The sequence below is a fragment of the Dipteris shenzhenensis genome, chromosome 2 (genome assembly GCF_047967505.1).
Source record: "Dipteris shenzhenensis isolate YYH24624 ecotype China chromosome 2, Dip_SZ_1.0, whole genome shotgun sequence".
In the NCBI taxonomy this organism is placed as follows: Eukaryota; Viridiplantae; Streptophyta; class Polypodiopsida; order Gleicheniales; family Dipteridaceae; genus Dipteris; species Dipteris shenzhenensis.
The window spans coordinates 63,851,336-63,879,040 of record NC_141597.1 but is presented as its reverse complement, the minus strand read 5'-3'; the positions used below and the strand labels follow the sequence as shown (position 1 = coordinate 63,879,040).

General features: G+C 43.7%; 1 protein-coding gene across 6 annotated transcripts in view; it reads right to left on the bottom strand.

Annotated features, from left to right (window-relative positions):
- Positions 1 to 27,705, bottom strand: part of LOC147905161 (U5 small nuclear ribonucleoprotein helicase) — a 141,428-nt gene that overhangs the window by 100,198 nt on the left and 13,525 nt on the right. For all 6 annotated transcript variants that reach the window (XR_015542739.1, XR_015542740.1, XM_087390662.1 and 3 more), the window contains 6 exons: positions 22,466 to 22,982; positions 22,272 to 22,337; positions 22,072 to 22,176; positions 21,551 to 21,877; positions 2,363 to 2,479; positions 2,087 to 2,146 (listed from right to left, as the gene is read on the bottom strand). Coding sequence is in view for 4 of the 6 variants with exons in the window: in XM_087390662.1 (XP_087246788.1) it covers positions 2,087 to 2,146; positions 2,363 to 2,479; positions 21,551 to 21,877; positions 22,072 to 22,176; positions 22,272 to 22,337; positions 22,466 to 22,982 (1,192 nt within the window). In the remaining 2 variants the exon portion in view is untranslated. The remainder of the gene's footprint in view (positions 1 to 2,086; positions 2,147 to 2,362; positions 2,480 to 21,550; positions 21,878 to 22,071; positions 22,177 to 22,271; positions 22,338 to 22,465; positions 22,983 to 27,705) is intronic.

The following is a 27,705-nucleotide window of genomic DNA, read 5'->3' as shown; positions in this document are numbered from 1 at the left end:
TGGAGAGTTGTACGAGATGGCAAACGTCCCCACTTCCCTTCTGCACGCCATACCTCCACTGCACGTCTACCTATCCAAACTGTCATGGAGTCCTTGTAGATGTGAGGAGTCTCTCTTGGAGGAGGATGTTGAAGCCGATAACGATGTGATTGGAGATCCAATTGATGATATTGATGTCTGGAGACTGGCTAAGGATCTTGGCGATGATGATGAAATAGCACAAACTTTTACCTCACATACTCCAGATGTAGCCACTCGGTCAACCCTTAGCCTTGGCTTGGACCCCTCAGACTCACTCAACACATTTCATTCCTTTCCCAGCAGATTTTCGTCTCTATCGTCAATGCATTTAAGATGGGATGATGGAATCCCCATCAACACTTGGAGACAAGACCTTTGGTACAGATCCAAGATGCCCACATCCCTTCATAGCACTAGAGTGCATTCAGCATTGCATTTGGTGTTGTAGAGAGGCACAAAGGATCTAGCAAGGCATTGCACACAAACTTGGTAGAGGAGAGGTGATTTCAACATCACTTCGGGTTCCATGGCTTGGTTCATAGTCAAATCCTCAAGTGTTTTATGAGAGAGCTGACTCGGACAAGGTCATTTTGATTCAAAGACGACTCCTCGAGCATATCACGCTAGATGTAGTATCAGTATCTATGCATAGACCTAACTCTCCTTTTGTAGACTTGTCACGGGCATCCACAAGACCGTGGGCCATGCTAGTCGGTGCCAACGCAGGCAGCCAAGTCAACTGCCACGCAAGCATCCGTATAGCCATGCAGGCAGCCTTGCGTAGTCAGCAATCAACACATAGCCAACAGACAATCAACGCCACATCATCACAAATCAAAAAACACCGAGATGACTGTTTTGTCAAAAGTCTACACGTTTACTTTTTTGTCAGTGTTGACTTTTTGACTGACCTGGTCAGCCTTCGCCGTTGACTAGCCGACCAAGGTCAACGGTTGGCGTTGACCAGGTCATGTAGGCTGACCTAACAGCCTATAAAAGGGCAACCTTTGGCCCTCATTCTTCATCCCACAGGTGGGCACTTTAGCCCTTAGAATAGCAACAACAAGGCCTCCCTACAACAGACTAGTAGGGTACCTCAGCCTCTTCAAGGACCTAGTGAGGATTCACCTCCTCTAGGTAGTCTAGTCTTTCCAGTTTTGCAATGAGGGTTTCAGCCCCTTCATACAGTTGTATTCAGCCCTTTGGGCATTCATTATTCAATTGTATCCATTCCTTCTTCGAATATCCACTACATTCTCTCCCTCTGATTCTCTCACTCACATCCACAGCATCACTTTGTGTATTGAGTGCATCATCTAGGTAGTCTAGTCTTTCCAGTTTTGCAATGAGGGTTTCAGCCCCTTCATACAGTTGTATTCAGCCCTTTGGGCATTCATTATTCAATTGTATCCATTTCCTCTTCGAATATCCACTACATTCTCTACCTCTGATTCTCTCACTCACATCCACAGCATCGCTTTGTGTATTGAGTGCATCATCTAGCAGTTGCAGTTAGTATTAAGCAGGAGAAAGAGTGAGGATAGTCTATCTCCCACTACAAGACTCAGCCTTGGAGATTATTGCTAGTCTCACTGCATGGCAGATATGAAGATCTAGATGCACAAGGGCACAGATGGGACTCACACTTTTGCCACTCAGTTACTCTCAATTATGCACCTGTACGTTATTCACATCAGCATGGACACTTCGAAAGATTCTGGGCTCCTCACACAATGCAGTGACCAAGAGAGTTTCTTTCATCAGGGAGTGCCAGCCATCATTTTTTCTTCACATATACTACCATAGGCTTTCATCATGGCATTTTCACTATCCGGATTTGTTACAATGGCCTCATTTTTTTTCTGCATGATTTGTACTTTTTAAAAGATTTTATCCTAAGAGTCTTGTAATTTGGTCGTACTTAAAACAAGTTCATTTTCTTGCCAAAAAACAAACTTGAAAACTATGAAGAGCAATACTAGTACAAATTTAAGGTTTTCTTCATGCAATATCTATTATAAAGGAAAATGTGATTTCTGGAATAAGGAAATTTTCATATTTTTACCTCTCGCAAAACAGTGATCATGGCAATGTTCGTCTTTCCAGCTCCAGTGGGTGCACACACCTAAGGGTAATATAATTCAGACATCAACGTCAGGCTTCCTGCTAAACCAATTCACAATCCTCATATGCAGTCTAACTTTCCTTCCTACTTGATCTTTGCCATATCAAGGGGTGGGAAACCGTTCAGTGTAAAAGGCTAGCAAGTATTTTCTGGGGGAAAATGGGGTAGCGAATACAATCAAGTTCATCAAGTTATAATTGTAGGTTATGTACTTACAAGAATGTTCGCATTGCTGTGATATGCTGTTGGAAAGATTCGACTTTGGATGCGATTCAAGGTTTTGTAACCTTCAAAAGCTGTCTGAGCAAATTCATCAATCTCTGATATTTTCACCTGCAAAACATGAGCCAAAAAAGCCCTTGTAGTGCTTTGATTGAATGGCATGGGTACTTTTGGAGACACAGAGCATAGCAAACTCAATGTCTGTGTAGTCAATAAAGGAACCTCAACAAAAAAATTGTTACTTCGTCAATGCCATTCAAGTTATAGAGTTGCTGAAACAATCATGAGCAATAAACACTTAATAAAAGCGATTTTCCTGAACTCCCATTCCAAAGACTGTGGAACTATATGAAAACGATGATAACCAAAACATTAACCCAAAGTTACTAAAAGGACACTGAAACCTACACACAACATGCAGTCCAACACACCCAACAGATGTGACAAACCAACAATTTGGGTGTCCAATCTATCCATGTCATCCTGCTTCAACATGTACCCACTTGCTTGGTACTATTTCTTTTTTGTTTTTCAATAGTATGCTTATTAAGAAATGAAATGTTTTCCTTCTGTTCAGTTACGGACAATGGGGACTAGGTCTAGCATTTGAGGGTGGACCCCCTTGCTTGGGGTTATGGGCATTAGTGACCCACAAGAGTGATGGCCTCTCTTTGAGAGGGACATCTAGAAACCACACCCCACCTGAGTACCCAAACATGGGACCAATCAAATGCACAGATTGCATACCGACCTAGAAACCATTCAAGAGAATGTTCCCTGAGCTTTGGGTGTGGGCCTGGCAGCATGCCAAGAGTAATGGAGATACAAGATAAGACGACAAACAAATGAGCTCAGTATGGCTCAATTATGACCTTAGAGTACGTCAATAGATAGTCTAAGCTGTTAGGAACCCGTGTGTGCGATCAGAATTAAATTCTGACAACTTTGAAATTTTAGGGTTTTTGGGAGTGACGTGGCAGCTGACACGTGGCAGACTGCCACTTGGAATCTGAGCTGGCAGGTCAGTCCACCTGTCCCACACATGTGGCAGCATGCATGGCAAGTGGCAGGGCATGCAGGCCAAGTGTTTGGCCCCAAATCTGGTAGATTTAGGGCAAGTGGTGGGCTGTCCTCTTTGGGATTGCAGCCCACCAAAAATCTGGGACAAGTGTCCACCTTCCACTCTAGGCCTAGGAGGGGGGCTGAGCCTATAAAAGAAGACCTCTCCCCTTCATTCCTCACATGAAAATTTCGTCACTTTTCTTCTCCCTCCTTTTAGATGATGCAGCAAAACCTCTCCAGCTCCTTGGGTGCAGCCAGCTTCTCCACAGGCCATTCTCTCACCTCAGCAGCACTTTCTCTCTCTACAACAGCACATTCTCTCTCTACAGTTCCAGCCCCTCCTCTCCAGAAATCTGCCCCCTCTCAGCTCTTCTGGAACAGCAGCAGCATCCTCTCTCCTTCACCTAGCCTGGAGCAGCCACAGCCCCTTTCTCTCTCCTGCTGCAGTCTTTCTCTCTCTTCTGCAAAATTTCTCTCTCTACTGTTCCAGCCCATTTCCCTTGCAGAAATCTGCCTTTCTGTGCACCTCTGGAACAGCAGCAGCTCCTCTCTTACATCTCCTCCCTTGGGATCAGCATTGGCACTCTCTCTCTACAGCTATCACTCCATAAAAGCTTTCTCTCTCTAGCCTACAGGCTGTTTTTCTAAGCTGTTCTCATTCCAGCCCCATTTTCCACACTCCCCTCACCCAAGGTAGCTTCAGAGGCATCAAGGACTTCATCTATAAAAGGGTCAAGTCACGAAGGGAGCCTGTATTGTCAAGTTTATCTCATTTACAGCACTATTTCATGTTGTTTCTACTATCTTTCTAGAAACTAGTGTTTGTCTCTAATGTTGGATGTAAGTGGTGATTGTTGCAGGCTTCTTCCTTGTGGATTGGGCAAGCCAAGAGCTGAAACCTGAGCTTGGAGTCCTCCTTTTTGTTGTCTACCTTGTACATTTGCTTTTGAGTCTTGTATCTAGGTCCTAGGTTTTCACTGAGCTCATCAGTTTGGAAGGTGCATTGCACCTTGGTCTTGTATCTCCATTTTCAAGAATAAAGTGAGCCTGGATAAGGGGGGGGGGCCGTCTTGGCCCCTCAATCATATTGCATTCTCCAATGATATCACTTTGTGTTTAAGCTGTATAAGTCTTAATTCCAGCTTAATTGCAAACTCTTAAGTTCAAGTATATGCGTTTGGCAACTCGCAATCATCTCATTCAAATGCCTCTGCAAAATCCGTTGTTTGAATTGATAGAAAGCACCGAGTAGTTTACATTGGTATCAGAGCTTAGGCAGTGGTCCTGTACTCTGTGCTTTCTCTTGTTGAGTGTCTCCTTCGTTGAGTCATCTTGTCATCATGGCAGCCAATGGACCTGACCCTCCTCCTAACCTGCATGAGTTGAGTGCTCTCTTGGCAAACATTGCTCAACAGGTTCAAGTGCTGGAAAGCAGCCAAGCAGGACTCATGACATAGGGCCCCAATCCCAAGGAAGAGGCCGTGCGGACAACACCAACTCCAACAAGGAGGGAAGATCATCCTCTTCTTCCCCTCCTCGAGGTAGACGGCGTCATCGGAGTCCATCTCCTTCGAGACGTCCACGGAGACGAAGGTATGCAAAGCATAAGGTACCTCTTGGAGATAAGCTCTTCAAGTTTACCAAGTACAAGGGAGAGGACAAGCCCGAGGTCTTGCTGGCCTGGATCCGAGACCTCGAGTATTTCTTTGAGGGGGACGAGTACGAAGACAAGGCGAAGATCCGGTTTGCCATCCTGCACATGCAAGACCGTGCTTCACTCTGGTGGGCAGCTATGGTCAACACTGGACAGCAAGCCCACCCCTGGAAGCACTTCAAGAAGAACTTGATGAGGCACTTCCTGCCTAAGGAGTTTAAGAGAGATACAATGGTGCAGTGGGACATCCTCCGCCAACGCCAAGAAGAGAAAGTCAGTGAGTATGTTGATCGTTTTTGGGATACTTTGTTAAAAGTTTAAGCATTCAGTAGGAAGGATAAAAAAGAGCAGCAAAGGAAGTTCTTTGCTGGCCTACGGTATATCGTTCAGCATGAGGTGGACATTGCCACTCCTACTTCTCTCGAAGACACCATCAACATCGCCTTGAAGGTGGAGAAGAAACAATCTTTCTCCAACAAGCGGAATGGCAGCAACAACAAGCGGAAGTCCCAGGGAACCTCTTCCAAGGAACAAAAGGGTAAGGAGACAGCAAAGGACGCACCAAAAGAGCAAAAGTCAGCCAGCCAGCCTCCTTCGAAGAAAGCAGCCCGCACTTTCAGCTCATTGTCTCCACAACAGAAGCAAAAGTATTACTCCGAAGGGCGGTGTTTCAAGTGTGGCGATCGAGGCCACAACTTCTACGAATGCCCTCAAGCTGCCAAAAACAACAGCAACAAAGAAGCAGCCCTCAAAAAGCCAGTTTTGGTAGTCAACAAGGTGGAAGCACCTCCAGAAAAGGGAGCTGTAAACGACACCCATAGTTTGTTGAAAACATGGGGTCAGGTAAAGGATCAATCCGCTTTGTTTTTGTTCGATAGTGGAGCTACTCACAACTTTATTTCTCATGAGATGGCACAGAACTTGGGGATAGCCCCAGAGGATAAAGGAGAAGCCTTGGAGGCAACTGCAGCCTTCAAGAACCAAGAAGAGAAGGTGTACCCCATCATCGGCAAGCTTCGGGTACACATCCAGGGGTACTTGGATCATCTACCCTTCATGGTGGCACCACTTCAAGGATCAGATGTAATTCTTGGCATGCCCTGGCATAAGCAAGTCAACCCCCGAATCGATTATGTGAAGAATATTCTAACCCTCCAACATAAGGGTAGAGATGTGAGCATTACAGCGGGAGTTTCAGGAAACACCATTCCTATGGTAAGTCATGCACGATCTCCCAATTTGCTTAAGAAAGGAGTATGTTCTTTTCTAGTGTTTGTACGCGATAAGCAACCAAATGAAGAAAAGTCAGATCCTCTCACAAAAGAAAGATTAGATTTCCTTCAGGAATTCTCTAGTTGCTTCTCTCAGGAACTTCCTAGTCACCTCCCTCCTGAGAGACCATAGGATCACAAAATTGACATAGTTCCAGGGTCTTCACCTCCAAATAGACCCCCATATAGAGTTAGTCAATCTCAACAAGATGAAATCTTCAAGCAAGTCCAAGAACTCTTGGACAAGGGATTGATCCAACCCAGTAGTTCTTCTTTTTGCTCTCCTGTCTTACTAGTCCAAAAGAAGGATAAAACCTTCAGGATGTGCATAGACTATAGAGCCTTAAACAAACAGACGGTTAAGAATCATTTCCCAATTCCTCGTATAGACGATATCTTTGATCGTTTAGGAGGATTTGAAATTTTCAGCCGTATAGATCTTAAGAGTGGCTACCATCAGGTACGAGTTGTACCTGAGGACATTCATAAAACAGCCTTCCGAACCACATTTGGGCTGTATGAATATATGGTAATGCCATTTGGCCTTACTAATGCCCCAGCCACGTTCAATCGATTGATGGAACGGTTGTTCAGGAACTATAGACAGTTCACTGCCGTCTTCTTTGATGACATCCTCATTTTCAGCAAGAATGAGGAAGAGCATAAGGAACATCTAAAGATTGTATTTCAAATCTTAGCTGAAAATGCTCTTCACATCAATGAGAAGAAAAGTGAGTTCTTTCTTCCTGAGATTCACTATCTTGGTCACATTATCTCACAAGAAGGTGTCCGTGTGGACCCAGCCAAGATACAGACAATTGTAGAGTGGCCTGACTTGAAGAATGCCCATGAGGTAAGGTCTTTTCTAGGCCTATGCTCATATTACCGAAGGTTTATTTGGCATTTTGCTGAACTTGCAGCCCCTCTACATGATCTCACTAAGAAAAATCTAAAGTTCAGATGGACCCAAAAAGAAAAGGACTCTTTTAATGCTCTAAAGCATGCCCTGACTACAGCTCCTGTACTTATCATTCCTGACTTAAGGAAACCATTCCTAGTAGCAGCTGATGCCAGTGGCGATTGCCTTGGGGCTTCTCTTACCCAGGATGGTCATGCTGTGGCCTTTGAAAGCCGACGGCTAAGAGATGCTGAACTTCATTATGATATCTATGAAAAAGAACTCTTAGCTGTAATTCATGCTCTCAAACTTTGGAAACATTATCTTTTAGGGATAGATTTTCTTGTAAAAACTGATCATGAAAGTCTTAAATATTTTCTAACTCAACCTCTGATCAGAGAGAGACATATGAAATGGTCTACCTTTCTGCAATCATTTCATTTTCAGATACAATATACTCCTGGAAAAGAGAATGTAGTGGCTGATGCCCTTTCTCGTAGACCACGGCTTCACCATATTTCAGTTCCCTATCATGATGAGCTAACAGCCCTCAAAGAATTCTATGAGGGAGATGCTGATTTTGCTCAGCCATGGGCATATTTGAAAGATGGAGGCACCCATCATGCCTACCACATCAGGGATGGCTATTTATTCATGGAGAACAAACTATGTATCACAAAGCAGCTTAGATCTAAAGTGATGGAGGAAAGCCATAACCCACCCTATGCTGGTCATAGGGGTATTGTGGCCACTTTTTCAGCCATGGATAAATTTTTCTACTGGCCTAATATGAAAAAGGACACTGCTGCCTACATTTTAGCTTGTCTCGCATGTCAAAAAGCTAAGTATGAGAGAGGAAAACCCAAGGGTTTACTTCAGCCCCTACCCATTCCTGAGAGACCATGGGAACACATTACCATGGACTTCATTACAGGAATTCCCAGGACCAATCAAAATCATGACATGATTTGGGTGATAGTAGATCGATTCAGCAAGCAAGCCCACTTCATTCCTTGCAGAAAGAATCTCAAGGCACCTGAAGCTGCCCATTTATTTATTAGACACATCTTTAGACACCACGGCATGCCCAAGTCTATAGTATCAGATAGAGACTCAAAGTTCACTAGTAACTTCTGGCAGGCTTTGTTTGAGAACCTTGGAACTCTTCTAAGTTTCTCCTCAGCTTTTCATCCTCAAACGGATGGCCAAACTGAAGTTACGAATAGTACACTCTTGGATTTGCTGAAATTTTATGTGCATGACCAGCAAACCTTTTGGGAGAAATTCCTTCCTCTTGTGGAGTTTGCTTATAACAACACAATTCATTCCTCCACTGGAAAAGCTCCTTTCGAAATTGTATATGGTAGATCTTTACCAACTCCACTCATGCAAACAAAAGAGAAAATCTTTGCCGCTGATCAATTCGTGGAGGATTATGACTCTGCTTATGCCACGGTTCGAGCAGCCATTCAAAAGGCACAGGCGAAACAAAGAGCAACTGCAAATAAAAGACGGAGGGCGTTTGCAGTGAAAGAAGGCCAATGGGTCTTATTGAAATTTGAGAAAGCCCGGTTAAAAACCAAAGTGGGCAAAAAGCGCATCTACTTCAAGCTATCCTTTCGATATTATGGTCCTTTTCAGGTGTTGCAGGTAATAAATGATGTCTCAGTCCGATTGAGACTTCCAGAGCATTGGAAGATCCACAATGTCTTCCACGTAAGCTTGGTGAAACCCTTCATTGGGGAACCACCTCAAGAGCCCACACTGGACGATGCACCTGAAGTAGAGGACACTGAGATCTTGTTGATCCCAGAACAAATTATTTTGCATAACTTCACTACGGGACGTCGAGGCACGACTTGCAAAATGTACCTTTTGAAGTTCAGAGGGCTCCCATCCACCGATGCCCAATGGGTGGACAGAGCTACATTTCAGGAGTGTCCTGAAATCCTGGATGCTTATGAGGAAGCATTTCAGTTGCGGACAACCGAATGAAAGACGGAGGGAATGTCATCCTGCTTCAACATGTACCCACTTGCTTGGTACTATTTCTTTTTTGTTTTTCAATAGTATGCTTATTAAGAAATGAAATGTTTTCCTTCTGTTCAGTTACGGACAATGGGAACTAGGTCTAGCATTTGAGGGTGGACCCCCTTGCTTGGGGTTATGGGCATTAGTGACCCACAAGAGTGATGGCCTCTCTTTGAGAGGGACATCTAGAAACCACACCCCACCTGAGTACCCAAACATGGGACCAATCAAATGCACAGATTGCATACCGACCTAGAAACCATTCAAGAGAATGTTCCCTGAGCTTTGGGTGTGGGCCTGGCAGCATGCCAAGAGTAATGGAGATACAAGATAAGACGACAAACAAATGAGCTCAGTATGGCTCAATTATGACCTTAGAGTACGTCAATAGATAGTCTAAGCTGTTAGGAACCCGTGTGTGCGATCAGAATTAAATTCTGACAACTTTGAAATTTTAGGGTTTTTGGGAGTGACGTGGCAGCTGACACGTGGCAGACTGCCACTTGGAATCTGAGCTGGCAGGTCAGTCCACCTGTCCCACACATGTGGCAGCATGCATGGCAAGTGGCAGGGCATGCAGGCCAAGTGTTTGGCCCCAAATCTGGTAGATTTAGGGCAAGTGGTGGGCTGTCCTCTTTGGGACTGCAGCCCACCAAAAATCTGGGACAAGTGTCCACCTTCCACTCTAGGCCTAGGAGGGGGGCTGAGCCTATAAAAGAAGACCTCTCCCCTTCATTCCTCACATGAAAATTTCGTCACTTTTCTTCTCCCTCCTTTTAGATGATGCAGCAAAACCTCTCCAGCTCCTTGGGTGCAGCCAGCTTCTCCACAAGCCATTCTCTCACCTCAGCAGCACTTTCTCTCTCTACAACAGCACATTCTCTCTCTACAGTTCCAGCCCCTCCTCTCCAGAAATCTGCCCCCTCTCAGCTCTTCTGGAACAGCAGCAGCATCCTCTCTCCTTCACCTAGCCTGGAGCAGCCACAGCCCCTTTCTCTCTCCTGCTGCAGTCTTTCTCTCTCTTCTGCAGAATTTCTCTCTCTACTGTTCCAGCCCATTTCCCTTGCAGAAATCTGCCTTTCTGTGCACCTCTGGAACAGCAGCAGCTCCTCTCTTACATCTCCTCCCTTGGGATCAGCATTGGCACTCTCTCTCTACAGCTATCACTCCATAAAAGCTTTCTCTCTCTAGCCTACAGGCTGTTTTTCTAAGCTGTTCTCATTCCAGCCCCATTTTCCACACTCCCCTCACCCAAGGTAGCTTCAGAGGCATCAAGGACTTCATCTACAAAAGGGTCAAGTCACGAAGGGAGCCTGTATTGTCAAGTTTATCTCATTTACAGCACTATTTCATGTTGTTTCTACTATCTTTCTAGAAACTAGTGTTTGTCTCTAATGTTGGATGTAAGTGGTGATTGTTGCAGGCTTCTTCCTTGTGGATTGGGCAAGCCAAGAGCTGAAACCTGAGCTTGGAGTCCTCCTTTTTGTTGTCTACCTTGTACATATGCTTTTGAGTCTTGTATCTAGGTCCTAGGTTTTCACTGAGCTCATCAGTTTGGAAGGTGCATTGCACCTTGGTCTTGTATCTCCATTTTCAAGAATAAAGTGAGCCTGGATAAGGGGGGGGGGGCCGTCTTGGCCCCTCAATCATATTGCATTCTCCAATGATATCACTTTGTGTTTAAGCTGTATAAGTCTTAATTCCAGCTTAATTGCAAACTCTTAAGTTCAAGTATATGCGTTTGGCAACTCGCAATCATCTCATTCAAATGCCTCTGCAAAATCCGTTGTTTGAATTGATAGAAAGCACTGAGTAGTTTACAATCCAAGTATTAGCTGCCCTCTTAATTTTTTAAGACTAGACAGCATCTTCGTGAAGACTAAGGATGAAATGTTAAATTGCCAATGAAAAGAGAAACCAGACACAAAGTACAATGCAAACACGAGAAGTGACCAGACCAACAATGTAAGTGTCCACTCTACCCATATATTGGCTGCCCTCTTAGTCTAGGAGACAATATACCATCTTGGCAAAGACCATGGTTCCTACATTAAGTAGCCCTCACCCATTCACTCAAAGCCATAGCACAATGAGCACAGACTTGTTAGGGACTAATAGACAACATTGAAGCATCACCAGCTCAAAATGACGTGAGGAAAAAATACCAAGGACTACACAACCCTCAAATTATTCATTTCTACGTCTCGCTTTTTGGAGCTCAGGTTCCAAAAGATGGCATCCATCCGTCTCTCTTGGCAAAGACCATGGTTCCTACATTAAGTAGCTCTCACCCATTCACTCAAAGCCATAGCACAATGAGCACAGACTTGTTAGGGACTAATAGACAACATTGAAGCATCACCAGCTCAAGATGACATGAGGAAAAAATACCAAGGACTACACAACCCTCAAATTATTCATTTCTACATCTCGCTTTTTGGAGCTCAGGTTCCAAAAGATGGCATCCATCCGTCTCTCTGCTCCACTTGATCTCTCTACAAGCCGACACTCTCTCCAACTACCCAAAGGTACTTCTCCCCTCCTCCCAAGCACCCGCAACTGCCTCTCCAAGATGCCCTAGACCTGGCACTACTTGCAGCAACATGGCATCAGTCTACCTCTACTCTTTTTATTCCCTGCAACTTTCAAAGCTCTTCTTTGCTGCCTAAAGTATTTCATCCACCCTCTTGGCCAGGCAGACAAGTCAAGCATATCACTTTTTTCTGTAGCAAATCTTCCCTGCAGACTCTACCGTTCTCCTCGATTCAGCTTGACCTACACCCTGCCCAAGAGTTGTTCATAAGCTTCACTTACCATGGGCCATGCATCTATGTAAATATGAAATTGATTAATTAGAGTCATTGAAACAGGACCAAAAAACCTAAAACGAATCTGTAATTAGTCAGAAACCCTAAAAACGAATCACTACTGGTAGAAACACAGACTGGATCCTCAATTCGCAGCAGATAATCACTAAGATAGATTTCGAATTTCATAGATAACAGGGAAAAACAGCATCTGTTAGCTTCCTCTAACAGGGAGCACCAGCAAATTTCTTCTGGGAAACAAAACAAACTGAGAGAGGGGGAGAACACACACAATAGGGCCTAGAAATAAGGCCTGGACCCCCCAAGGTCTTTATTGTAATAGAATAAACTTTGTACAACTGGCTCATAAAAGAGCATTAGGTTGAGTACAACTCTTGAATGAATCTAGGAGCACTGAGGCTCTTCTTTTATAGACTTGGCCTAGCAAAAAGTTAGACCTGCTTTTCTACAGCTACTTTTACAAAAGCTGAGCCTTCCTACTTTTAGCCCACCTTGGGGCAGCTTTCTTGATCTTTTTAGAACCCCACGGCGCCCTCCTTAATGGCAGCATCTTCCTGGACCCTGGTGCTTTTTGGCCTTGAGGGCCCTGACTTGCTCCATCATTTGTGAGCTTTTTTGCACTCTTCTATTCTTGAACTAATCCTAGTCCCTTGTGCAAAGCAAAAGTAAAAACAATAAGACTTATTCTAGTTAACCAGAGTCAACTTTCTTTTACCGTAGTCAATCTAATAAAGACTCATCTTTATTTCTTGGGAGAAATACCAATTTGGTGACGGTCATATGAACAATAGCAAGGGAGGTCAATTCTTTTTGCTCCTTGAAACTTGCAACAAAACTTCATCAAGAAACCATGAACTGAAATTCTAAAAGGAATATGCCAGCTTGGCACTACTGTATGAAGTACCACTATTGACACAAGGATATAAGCATTGGATTGGCACTAGTGTATGAAGTACCGCTATTGGCACAAGGATATAAGCATTGGCTTGCTATGGACATGCCACCCAAGAATCCATAGCATTGATTAATGATCGATCCTTGAAGTGTATGGCGATCCACTTGTTCCTCTCCCAAGCATCCCCAATCAATAAGTCCACGTTAATTCAGCCGTATTAGGCACGAATTCCCAATGGCATACTTGGGGCCAAAAGGCTACCCTTTACCTTATGGCCATGGGTTATTAACCGTTGGGCATATCCTTCTACCATCTTAGATCAATCAAAGAGAGTTGTCTTGACTATTATAACTAAGCTTTTATGATTAATAAGGTCGACCTTGACCCAAGGTTAGCATGCATATATACTCTAGATCTTTGTTTGTGCTTTTTAAGGCACAAACGACTAACAAAAATTAGGGACAATCTCCCATCAACAATATTGCACAGTTGGATTACTTAGAATCACCGATAATTATGTCACACCACACCGACTTGTCCTTGTGGTGAGTTATGCAGCCTGCCTAGAGTGAGCATCTTTAAACACTTGGGTAATATAGGATGCTTCTAAGGTCTAATGGAAGTCAATCAAAGAAAACAAGCCTTGTAAAGCAAGTAGAGCTTCTGCTCTAGAGCCATCACAAGATGACATTCAGGGCTGGAGTGTATAAGCAGCAAGGCTATTAGTAACATGAAATGGGCCAGCAAGGGAAGAGTTTGTTGATGATATTACAAAACCTGGAGTCTTTCATACTGACTCTCCGAGAAGTCAATTAAGATCTTGGGTCCTTTACAACCCCCCCTCATATGACTATTCTTTGTATTGCAACTTGGCAGAGTTGTCATAAATTGTTGATAACCCCTGCAACACAATCTCATATCACATCATTAACTTTGTGCATTGGGCCTAAGGACTCTTCCACTATGAAAACAAGCACATTACCGAAAGACATTGAAGTAAGAATGTTAAAAACTTCTTCACTACGTTCAATATTCTTATTCCTCTATCCCTTTAGCCAAAAGGGACATAAATTTGATATCAGCAAAAATTTCTTTCCTATTTTCAGAAATTTAAAATCGAAAAAACAAGGAGCTTTTAATTTGACCCGATTACCTTTGAATTGCATGCTTTGCAAGGCTCTAGCAAAAGAATTAGCACCCATGTAGGTTCTTAGCCACTCCCTAAACAATTTACAATAATTCTTCCACAAGAAAATTACATTAAATTTCTTCTTATAGAAAGTAAAATTTGTAAGAGCAAGGGTCACCTTACTGAGAACTATTTCCCACAGATTTAATGGATCCTCAAGTGCAGATATAATATGTAGAAGTTATTGATCACACCATAGGTAATGGGCGAGGGTTAACAAACTCCCCTTTCAAGAGAGACGTAATATGAATTTGGAAAGAGGAAAATACATTTTAGGTAGCTCATCAAAAGTTTTACCAAAGACCATGACATTCATTGACTTACTATCGATATCAGAAAAGACCTTGAAAAGATCATATCTACGAGCTTAAAATCCTTGTGACTTTCGAAACTTTTAAGTTTGGGGGTTAAGGATTGAGACAAATCAAGGCACAATATCTCCACATCAAAGACTATGCTTCATATGTAACTCACACGAGGTCAATACTAAGGACTGTGTTAATTACTAGTCACCGCATTGGCATGAGATTAAGTAGCGGCTCATGATTCTATAATTGGATGGTCTTGCATGTCACTGATTATTTTTGGGGCAAAACAAGCAATCTAGTCCCAGTAACCGCAGTGCCCTCATCTTCATGGTTGGATTTTTAGAGATTAGAGGATGATTCCAATTCCTTTTCCGAGAAAGATTTAGTGACCTACATCACTTGCTCAGACATTCAAGGCAAACTCCAAAAACGATTGGCCATCTTCTTATAAAGAGAAGGACGTGTAGAGATAAGCTTTCAAAGCATATAGTATCACGTAATCGAATATCACATAGACACTCACTACCTCTTTCTATAAAGAAAGGATGAGAAGAGATGACATAGGATCATAGTGACCAAAAACACACTTTCATTTTATGCAAAGTTATTTTAAAAAATTGGAGCCTGCATATTTATCGGTTGCAACAATTTGGAATGGTTTTAGAAAGATAAGTCTTATTTTTTGTTCCATTATCATTATTACGACCTTTTCTATATTTACTTGTGCCTTTGAAAACTTGCAACTCTTTTGAATGCATTTAAGTGGTTGTTATGTTGGGCTTATCTTCACTATTTATAGGATAATGCCCTCATGAGTTGTAAACTAGTTCAGATGAAGAATTTGACTCGTCTAATGGCCTCAAGAGGATGGTGTAATAATAATTTTTGCACCATACATATGGCAATATGCCATGTGTCACTCTAGGACTTAATCTAGTTCTAGGGTTTAGGGTTTCTTACAAAACCCATTGTTTCTTTGTATTTCAAATTTCTGCACAATTCATTTCAGCTTCAAACATTGTGTCTTCTCTTCCCACTCGCACAATTCATAAGTGATTTTAGAGCCTCCCAAGAGGTTGGTCCCCCCCCCCCCCCTTTTCCCTTCAGCATCTAGGCAGATGACCACTGACAACAGCAAAAAGGGTAAAAATGACTTCAAATCAGGCTCAAATATGCAAAAACATCATTCTTGCACTATGGGATGTAGTTTTTTCAAAGATGTCTAAGTGGGAATTCTTGAAAAGAGAGGTCACATTAATTAGTTGACAGTATCATATTGACCTTGAAAAGGTATGGGCAGTCAACGAGTGGCCAATTTTACACATAGTCATGTTCGAGAGATCCTTTTTAGGATTCACCTAGTTTCCCTAGACTTTCATATGTGAATATGTGTGTCTTGTGCTCCCCCTCTTAAATCTTTTAAAAGAAAAGAGAGAGAGAGAGAGATTCCTTACAATAGATCAAGTATAGATTTATTGTGTGGACGGAAGCTCCACCTTATGCTTGTTCATGAAGTTTGCTAGATGTAACAAGGTTGACACCAGAATCATGTTCTTCGTTTGAACTTCAAGGAAACGAGTCTTGGTATTGATATAGTATGACTTTGTATGTTGGAGTTGGCTTCTGTACCAAGAAAGCATGCCTATTTGATTGTTCCTAGTAAATAAAAATGTAGCACCCTTGATGTCTCCAATAGCCTCTTGCCAATTATGAGCTTCTTGCAGACATCTAGCTGCCACTAGCCTCCTAGATTCTTACCTTTGCTCAATGAGATGTAAAACTAGAGATCTCTGCTAGTTTTTTTATAGCCAAGGTGGTACATGTATTTAATGGTTGATGTAGTATGTGTATTAGTTGTCTGGGTTGTTGGTCCGCATTGACTTCTGCAATGTTACCAAAAATGTTTCGCGAAACATGTTCCGTAGGTTTAGATATACCTTTGTAAGACTAGAATAAGTCCAACCATACAAATTTAGATTTTTTGTTGTTCTAAAGACCAAAAATCTACATAGAAAATAAAAGGGAAAATGAAAGAGAAGAAAAAAGAGGTAAACAAAAACTTTTATGAAAAACAAAAGGAAGACATACTTAGCAAGCAAAGCAACACTTATGTCGTCATCAATGCCCAAGCATAAGCAGCTATACTGGGTTCTTAAAGACCCGCGGAGTCTCTTGGGCACTCTAATTGGAAAGATGCTAGAAAAGCTGCCACATGCCTTTTCCGTAGGTTTGGATTAGAAAAGTTCCAAGATTTTGATTGGAGTTCTGCCTAGAAACGCGCTCTAGTTATATATTAAAAATACATGATATATAAAGTATATAAAACATTGTATACATAACTACTAAAGACATGACAAGTGAAGTACAAGCCTTATATAGCTACTCACTCACACACTAGCACCAAGTGCATATGGGATAAGTCCCATTCTGACACGTGGCACTCACACATGACTCACACACATGAATTAGTACTAGACCTCCTAGTACTACACACCAACACATCACATCACCACACTCTTTGGCTATGATATCTCCAACACCCCCCTTTAGAGCAAAGCATGTGAGACCCAACATGCAAGAGTAGACCGATCCCCCCTCCACCGCAATACTACAAAGAGCAAGTCCAACTATCCATCACCTCCCATGTGATAACGACTTCTCAGTCAGCTTGCGACCGGCAAGGGCAAACCATCACTCGTCACCCTCCTTACTCTGAACTGGGTGGTCAATACCATCATACCAAAGTAAAAAAACTATACAATCATTTTTGGGGGACAACCTAGGACAGAGTACCCTTATTAACTCTAAATACATTCAATTTAGAGGGACAAATCAAGGCTGAGAACCTTTATTGACTCAACATAAACACACATAGCATAGAGGGCCTAGAAAGCCCAATCCTGGTCGTATGGGTCCTCGTCCTCAAGAGAGAGGCCGTGAACCTCTGTTGTAGCTGCATGTATCTCTACAAAGGGCTTTTCAGGTTCAGCTTGTTCTTCAACAAGGAGATTGGCATGGTGCTTCTCTTGTTCTTGTTCCTTCTTCTTGAAGCAGTGAGCTTTATGTGTCCTTTCCTCTTGCAAAACTTGCAAATACTGCAAAGAGCAAGTCCAACTATCCACCACCTCCCGTGTGATAGCGACTTCTCAGTCAACTTATGACCAGCAAGGGCAAACCATCACTCGTCACCCTCCTTACTCTGAACTGGGTGGTCAGTACCATCATACCAAAGTAAAAAAACCATACAATCATTTTTGGGGGACAACCTAGGGCAAAGTACCCTTATTGACTCCAAATACATTCAGTTTAGAGGGACAACTCAAGGCTGAGAACCTTCATTGACTCAACATAAGCACACATAGCATAGAGGGCCTAGAAAGCCCAATCCTAGTCGTATGGGTCCTCGTCCTCAAGAGAGAGGCCGTGAACCTCTGCTGTAGCTAAATGTATCTCCATAGGGGGCTCTTCAGGTTCTTCAGCAAGGAGATTGGCATGGTGCTTCTCTTGTTCTTGTTCCTTCTTCTTGAAGCAGTGAGCTTTAATGTGTCCTTTCCTCTTGCAAAACTTGCAAATAATGTTCTTGTTGGTCTTCCATTTGCTTGTGGAAGCAAATGCTTGATCACCTAGAGAGGCAAGAGAGGCTTCCTTATTGTGACAGTCCTTCTCAATGAGTAGTGCCACCATATCATCAAACATGGTAGTGGCAAGGCGAAGGACTCCAAGAGTTTGCTCGAAGCGAGAAATTCCATACATACTCTTCATAAGGACAGCCATCTTATCTTCGTCATTTGGCGCGCTTTTCAAACTTGAGTGTTGTTGAACAAGAGATTGAAACCATACTAGATGATCACTCAACTCATCACTCTCTTCCATTTTCAAATCATAAACTTGAGCTTCAGAAAGACTTTAGAGTTGGTGATTTTATCACCAAACAATGTCTCGAGGTGATCCCAAACCTCCTTAGCTATTGACTTGAAGCTCACATGATGGATAAGGTGTCGGCCAAGCAAAGACCAATTAGGGCAATGGCCTTAGCATTCTGTTGCTTCCAAATCCTTTGGCGTTGCTAATCAAGTAGTTCAACCTTGTCAAGCTCCTCAACATCCCAAACACCTTCACGCATAAGAAGCAGCTGCATCTTGGTTTGCCATGTGGGAAAACCTTCCCCTTTGAACTTCTCCACGAGCAAAGAGCTGGAAGACAATGAAGTCATGATGGCAAAGACTTTGATGAAGGCGGACAGCAAGCCCGAGATGCAAGGAGGAGGCAAAAAGAGCCAAAGGAGTGCTCCAAAATGCAAAACAGCTACCTAGAGCAGCTCCGGGATGAATGAGAGCCCGAAAATAAGTGTGAAGGAGGCGGCTCTACAAAAGCAAACCCAAAACAGCTCGCAAATGCAAGCAACTGCCCCAAAATAGGTCGAAGAAGCCTCCAAATGACTCAAGATGCAACCATTGTGCATGAATGGACAGTTCTACTGCAGCGACCTGGAAACCCTAAGAACGGGAATGAAGATGCTCTCAAATGGCTCGAAATTCCACACGTGCAAGCCTGGTATGCTCCGAAATGCACACAGCTCTTTGAGAATGCTCCGAAATGCAGAGGCTGGCCTCCACGCAGCACTTGCAAGGGCTGGAACGACTCGAAGATGGAGGTTATGGCACTGGAACTGCGTGGGAGTGGCCAACTATGCCGTACAAACCCAAACAAAGGCAGCGATGAAGAGGCAAGCTATCGAGAAGCTAAGTGGGCACAAAGCTGGGCAAATGGGCGGCAGGACAGAGGCGAAATATAGCTAGGCTGAGGCGAAAATGAGCAGGGCTGAGGCGGCTGCATAAAGATAGGCTAGAGCAAAATTAGGGTTTCGAATTAGGGTTAGGTCTAGGATGACGTGGTAGCTATGGCAAGGTGAACCTGCTCTGATACCATGTTAGAAACATGGTGGAGAGAGAGAGAGAGAGAGAGAGAGAGAGAGAAGGTTAGGATGTGAGGAAATGATACTCAAATGAAGACATAATGAAGGCTTTCATTCATTCATCAAGTATGACATGACAAGTGAAGTACAATATACCTTTGTAAGACTAGAATAAGTCCAATCATACAAATTTAGAATTTTTGTTGTTCTAAAGATAAAAAATCTACAAAGAAAATAAAAGAGAAAATGAAAGAGAAGAAAAAAGAGGTAAGCAAAAACTTTTATGAAAAACAAAAGGAAGACATACTTAGCAAGCAAAGCAACACTTATGTCGTCATCAGTGCCCAAGCATAAGCAGCTATACTGGGTTTCTAAAGACCCGCGGAGTCTCTTGGGCAAACCCAGTGCTTACTAAAATACATCAAATAAACAAAAGAGAATGAAAACAAGAAATAAAGAAGAAACGAAGCAGGTGACTAAGCAAAAATAAACAAGCGAGTCAAGAAACAAAAACTTCCAAAAAACTCTCTCTCTCTCTCTCTCTCTCTCTCTCTCTCTTATTTAAAACATAAAAAGCTAAAAGGCCCTTTACACTTATGTATCATTTCTACAAAGAGGCAAAAATACATTTCTAACTTACAAAGCACAAGTATACTGCACAAGTATACTCAAACAAACTCTCTTTTGAAACTAAAAGAAAAACGGGCTATTCAGCTCCCCGCTTTTTGTTTTCAGCTTATGTTCAATCATTCTAAACAAACCTAAGTGAAGTACAAGCCTTATATAGGCTACTCACTCACACACTAGCACCAAGTACATATGGGATAAGTCCCATAGTGACACGTGGCACTCACACATGACTCAAATACATGAACTAGTACAACTCCTAGTACTACACACCAACACATCACATCACCACACTCTTTGGCTACGATATCTCCAACAACAAAGCAAAAGACAATCTAACTAGTATAGGCCAAACCCGAAAAAATGGAAGATAATAGGCGTATTTTCCATTGGGTTGGAAGTGGAAGCAAGACATGGAGGAACAACAGCAAACAAAGGGACTTGTAAGCTTTGTGATGAAATGATGATGAGGCATATTAGAGACAGGTACAAAATCCAACATTTCCAGCCCCTTAACTCTATAATCATTTTATATCTGTTTGAGTTAACTGCCGATAGTTTAAAGGAGACTTGAAGCAGGAAGAAGCTTTTGAAAAGCTAGAGCAAAATACATTAAGACGACATTTCAACTTATAATGCAATGTTGTTATTTATAATGGAATTTTTCAACTACATCAGTTCTACTTGGTTGAACTACCTCCTCTAGTCTCTAAGAGCATGCTTTCACCTCACATTACCTTCATCCATTAACATTATGAGTCCTTTCAATTGCATTTTATTTCATCATCCACTGCATCTGAAGGCCCTAGGGAATAAAATTTTGACTAAATCAGTTCTACACTTAGGTTGAACGCACATCCCCTAGTCTCTAAAAGCATGCTTTCACCTCACATTACCTTCATCCATTAACATCAGCCACCTCTAAACCTTGTGTGCTCTACAGTACTAGCAGGAGTTGCCATATATAATAACTATCTACAAAGACCCCCGCATTGCTATCTTGGCACCTGACCATCATAAGAATCACAACCTACTTGATGCTATCACCATATAGGTCAATATTGTGCACACCTCCCAAACTGTGAAGTCTCAATTATAACATTATATACAAATTAGTTGTTTGACTTCACCAAATGTCATTCCTCATATGCGCTACTACAGAATGTGCATCTAGACCAGGAAGACTTGGAACATGCCTTAGTTTCATTCAAGCAATCATCAAGTATGAGAATCCCCTCCCCCCCCAAATTTATTGGATTGGAGGGAAAAAGTTGCCCGTATTAAATATTAAACGAAGTCAACACAAGTACTAGCTCAAAACATGTCTCATCTTGTGAACCCTGGTGTCTAAATTTGTATGATTGGACTTATTCTAGTCTTACAAAGGTATATATAAATCTTTGAAATCGGTGCAATATGCATGAAAATGAATACACATTCAACATACCCCATTATCATCCAGCAAATACTGCCAGCTGAGCCATTATAATGATGATTTTCTTACCAGAAGTTCTCCAGGATTCAATGGAGCTGTAAGCATTGCAGGAACTTTGACCTCCTCATAGCCTTTGAAAACTTTCCGCACAGTCCCCTGAGGTAAAGCTGCCCCAGCAATGCTTCCAGTTTCATCACCTTGGCCAATGAGGCTATCTAACAACCCTGCACTGCTCTCACTGACTTTAACCAATCGAGAAAAACCTCCCACTCCTGAAAGCCATTCAAGCTCCGATTCCACAAATGCTGAGTTTCCCAGCCCTCGTCTGTAATTTCGTTTTTCCTCTTTACGGTAAAGCTTTACCATTTGTCGATCTAAATTTGTTTGTACAGTAACCTACACACATAGTATGCCAAGGCAGGGGTAGTAAACGATTTGCACAGAATTAAGACAGCTTAAATTGGATCAGAATTTCTCTGTTTCAGACAGCAACGATACTAAGCTTTCAGTCTGTGCTAACTTCAGGTCTTGCCATACATCCTTGAGTCCTTACACACTGTTAAGGTATAAAGGGACTGAAGGAAACAAACCTGGGTACCATAGCTTGGCATTCTTGCCTGTTGACTGCCACCACCTCTTTCGGACTTTAGGATTTCCAAACTCTTTTTAGCTGCCTCAACTAAATCCTTTCTATGCTGCAGTCATAGTGTTTAGAAGCAAAAACACTTACGACTGTTTTTAATCAATCATACCAAATAAAGCAGATGGAACTACTCCACACTAAAGTTACCTGCACTATGTTTTGGATCTGCTCAAATTCCACATCTCCAATAAGGTCAAACAGCTGGCCCGCAATCTGTAAAGACACACATTGCACAATTATATATTTAGAGAGATTACTTGTATATTAATAGGATATGCGCTCTCATCTAGTACCTGAGCTATAAAAACTGAGTTACTCCAGCCACTCTACACACATTTTACCTCATCCCCTGTACCATCAGAATCAAGCACACGGAGAAGGGCCATAGCCAGCTCATCCCCAGAAAATTGTGCTCCTGACTGTGCAATTTGATCACACAGGTTCTTGAACCAGCTCAAGCCAATTTTCATGCTTTGAGTGCCAGTAACCATGTTCCTATCATCTTCCACAATGGATCGCTCATTGGCCAACCAAAGAGCATTATCGGCTGCATAAGCATCTCCTTTGTATAAGTCATCACCCAATACCTTTGGCTGTCCTGCTTGAAAATCCCAATCATCGTCCCTTTCTTCCACATCATCTCTTTCATCAAAGCTACACTGTGGAGCAAAAAATTGAAGGTTTGTTCCAAACTCGTTCTCATGTATTCTGTGTACTGCAATGCTTTCTCCACGTCCGCGATTGCCTGAAGAACCAGAAAATTGAACTTCCCATTCGTGGATCTGGGAAGCTGCTTCTGCAGTCTTCTTAAAGCTAGCATCAGAGGAGATTGATCCAAAAATCGAAAGGAGCTCCTCCCTGCTTGACAACAGGAAAGAAATTCTATTAGTCAACTGAATAAACATCAATGCTAAAATCTTGTGATTCAAACTTTCAATTACAGGAATGGCTAAGCAGGGTTGTTGACAGAAGTGACTGCAACACACCTAAACCTAGGACAGAAGTCAAGAGATGGCGGGCGAGTCAAATCAAGCATTGGAGGGATATTTATAAGGAAGAGGGATTGTGTTTGTAGCGGGAGATAGACTATCCTCACTCTCTCTCCTGCTCAATACTAACTGCACCTGGACCTCCGAAGAGGAAATAGATACAACTGAATAATGAATGCCCAAAGGGCTAAATACAACTGTATGAAGGGGCTGAAACCCTCACTGCAAAACTGGAAGACTAGACTACCTAGAGGAGGTGAATCCTCACTAGATCCCTGAAGAGGCTGATGCTACCCTACTGGTCTGTTGCGGGGAGGCCTAGGCTCTGCTGCTCTAAAGGCTTGAAGGCCTAAGGAGTGGATGAAGAATGAGGGCCAAAGGCTGCCCTTTTATAGCTGAAAGCTCAGCCTGGCCGACTTGGTCAACGCCGATCGTTGACCTTGGTCGGCTGGTCAACGCCGACCGTTGACCAGATCGGTCAAAAAAGTCGCCGTTGACCAAAAAGTCAATGTGTTGACTTTTTGATCGAAAGATCAACTCTGTTTTTTGGTGTGGTGTTGACATCTCTAAAGCTGTGGTGGCTACATACAACAGAAAGAACATCTTCTTGCTGACTATACTACCCTTACTTATTGACAATTATAGAAGACTTAAATCATTGCTTTCGAAGTCGTCACTTAGCCTTGGTATGGCCTTGTAGGCCAGTTAGGATTAGTCAACCCTCACGATGACTTCGTTGGTCAACACCTGTGGTTGACTTTGGGACCTATATGGGCCACTACTTGTACTTTCAGATTGTCCATTTGCACGTACTCCTTGTTTCCTTAGCTTGTTGCTTGCTCTCCCACAGTTCAGCTCAGCTTCCAGTCAACAGTTCGACCCAAGTGCAGCTCGCTTTGGCATTTCAGCAGCTCGTCTTTGCTGATTACAGCTCATTTTCAAACCTGCCTTGCATTCCAGCCTGCTTGGCCAAGATTTACGCTGACTTTCCTTGGTGCTGGAACAACTTTGCAACAGCCTTGACTGCAAAAAATTGTTTCTGGAGCTGAAAAACAGTCCGAGGACTGTTTTTTGACGTTTTCAGATCCAATTTTGAACTTCTTTCGCAGTTCAAAAATGGCACCATTCCGCTGCTATCTGTACGGTCTGCCCGGTCTACATGAGCCACCTGGCTTTTGAGCTCCCAGTCCTACTTAGAGAGCGCATGGACCACGCACATGCATCAGATACCCTTGTCTCAGTGATACAAGATGTTGCCACCAGATCCTTTCCCACAACTCGATGTGCACGCGTCCCAAATGGGAAAATGCCCCGGAACCGCTAGTTTGACGATGAGTGCAGAGTGATGAGAGCCCACCTCACACATGAGCCAGCACTGGGGCATTTGACTTCACCAGAGGCACAACGGATCTCACACCAAGTGACACGGCGCAAGAAGAGGGCTTTCCTCATACACAGGATCGATGAGGTGATAGGATCCTTTCGTGGAGGAGATCCTACCATGGGATGGGGGCTCTTGTCGGAGGGGAAGTCGCCCATCCCCATCACAGATCCAGTAGTCTCGCACACATATGCATGCTCTCTCTATGATGTCCCAGATCAGGCACCACCTGATATGTCCTCTATGCCCGGACCCACTACCTGTCACGTGTTTACTGCACAAAACGTGCGGGCTGCTCTTCTTCAGCTTCATAACCGGAGACCATCATATCATGAGGGACTACGCACTAAGCATTTTGCACATGGACAGGAGGTCTAGACCCCGATCCTAGCACAGCTATTCAACCATGCCGTATGCCATGGCTTCCCACCTACTTGGAGTACCACCACCATAGTACTGATACACAAAGCAGGTGATTCCGTGGACATTGGGAACTACCGCCCTCTTATGATTGGCCACACTTTGGCTAAGATATATGGGTCGGTACTAGAGAGGGAGATTAGCAGTCACACAGGATCACGGGCAGCGGGCTCTTGGATAGTCAGATTTGTAGAGACAGCACTCCACCCTAGACCACATTTTCACCTTGAGGGCTATCATTGAGGAGGTGAAGTCGAGGCATCAGAAAGTCTACACTTGCTTCATAGACTTTCGTAAGGCATTTGATAATGTCCCACGTTCTCGCCTGATTAGGAGATTACAGCTCGCTGAATCATGATCTGGGGGGTTATGAGTCTATATGAGTCTGTCGGAGGGAGGGTATGTATCCCAGGAGGTCTATCGGATTGGGTTGAGAGTACTGTCGGAGTGAAACTCTCACTAACTCTCTTTGGGCTCTATATCGATGAGATCACTTCCTTTGTAGACCACCTAGGTGGAGAAGGTTCACTCCTAACTAACTTGATGGTGCAGATACTGTTGTACGCAGATGACATAGTCCTCATGTCATCCTCAGCAGAGGGATTGCAGAAACATCTAGAGGCTCTGGAGATGCTCTGCAGAGAGAGAGACTTGACAGTTAACATTGGGAAAACCAATGTTATGATCTTCAACACCTCCAGAGGAGTAGCCCATTGCCACAGCTTCACATACCGAGACGAGCCAATTGAGATAGTGCAGTCTTACACATACTTGGGGGTTGTGTTCATTGGACCAGGTTTCACAATGACCCATGCAGGTACGGCACGACTCACAGGAGGGCGAGGTGCTCTGGTCTGGCTAAAGAGGCGATGCTTCCAGGCACACTTTCAGGACCCTCCGACGAAGGGTTGGCTTTTCGGCACGCTGGTGAGATTGACTGCCATGTATACAGCACCTTTCTGAGGGAGTGATATTTCAAATCAACCGTATCATACAGTTGTACCTCCTCCAGCTACATACATCTAGGGCTTGGGGGGGGGAGGAGTTCCTCACCAAGATCCACGTCTACCATGACCACTTCTTGAGGGTTTCGGAGCATGGTCTCGTCATCAGACCTCAAGACCTTGAGGATGGGAGAGTCTCACATGCATTGAGGATCACCATCCGTCAATTGCAAGTCTCATCACATCAGCTACGGATCGAGGCAAGGAGAGCTGCAGGCATACTCAGAGAGCAAAGAATCTCCACACTGTGTCAGATGGGGCAGATCGAGACAGAGATTCGAGGGCGATATAATTACCTCTTTCAGGAGGGGCATGGCTTTGGTCCACTTACGTGGTTGATCCATTTCCCGATCAAGTATGTGTTGGGATGTGATGACAGAGGGATACACTGATGCGACGGACCCGAGAGCAGCAGGAATTGATGCCACGCCACTGAGATTGACAGAGCATAGACACTTGTTACAGATTTCTATGCATCTGAGTCAACCGCCGATGAGGTTGAGGGAGAGGAGCTTGATGAGACGAGAGCATCATGGACTAGCAGTAGGAGTCGCCGCCATGATGCTGCCGGACGAGAGGCACGCACCCAATGTGCGACAAGGAGAGGGACAGAGCACGCACAATCGTAGTTCGGCCTATTTCAACCCTCTTCAGAGGTGACGGCGTGACATAGCCCACCGGATCCAGAGATCGAGAAGACCACGGCCTCCACCGCATCGAGAGACAGCTCGACAAACACAGATACGAGAGCTCCTCACATCTCATCAGAGAGCCACCAGGCTACCTAGATACTTGGAACCTGGGCATGTACTAGGGACGTTAGTGCTGAGCACCTGATACTCCTCTGAGATATTTGGCTACTCCACTATTTTGCACACTAGATTAGCACTCAGCAAGGGCCTTAATTAGCCCTTTGTTTCAGCCCCTAGTGGCTTGTATGAGTTACCTTTTTTGGTTTTGCACACTGTCTCGTAGGCCCGCGAGGCCTCCTGCAGACGTTAATCTCTCTCTCTCTCTCTCTCTCTCTCTCTCTCTCTCTCTCTACCTCCTCCAGCTCCATACATCTAGGGCTTGGGGGGGAGAGGAGCTCTCCACCAAGATCCACTTCTACCATGATCACTTCCTAAGGATCTCAGAGCACAGTCTTGTCATCAGACCTCAGTATCTTCAGGACAGGAGAGTTTCACATGCACTAAGGATCGCCATTGGTTAGTTATGAGTCTCATCACATCAGCTACAGATTGAGGTAGGGAGAGCTGCAGGCATACCCAGAGAGCAGAGGTCTTGCACACTATGCCAAATGGGGGAGATCGAGACGAAGGAACATTTTCTATGTGTTTTCCCAGTCTACTATGAGACTATGAGATCCGAGGACGATATCATTGCCTCTTTCAGGAGGGACATGGCTTTGGCCCACTCACACAGCTGACACGTTTTCACGATCAGGTCTGTGTTCGGCTCTACCTACTTGAGATGCGCTGACAGAGAGACACACTGATGCGACAAGCCCAAGAGCAGCATGGACTGATGCCACAGGTCACCATCGACAGATCACAGACATCACCCTTCACGTAGCACACCGGATCCAAAGATCGAGGAGACCACGCCCTCCCCCACGTTGCGAGACAGCTCGACAGACACAGATACGAGAGCTTCTCACATCTCATCAGAGTGCCACATGTTACCTGGATATATGGAACCTGAGCATGTACTAGGAGTGCTAGCCTTGAGTGCCTGACACGCTTCTGTTACTTTGCTATTCTAGTATTTTGTTCACTAGCTGAGCA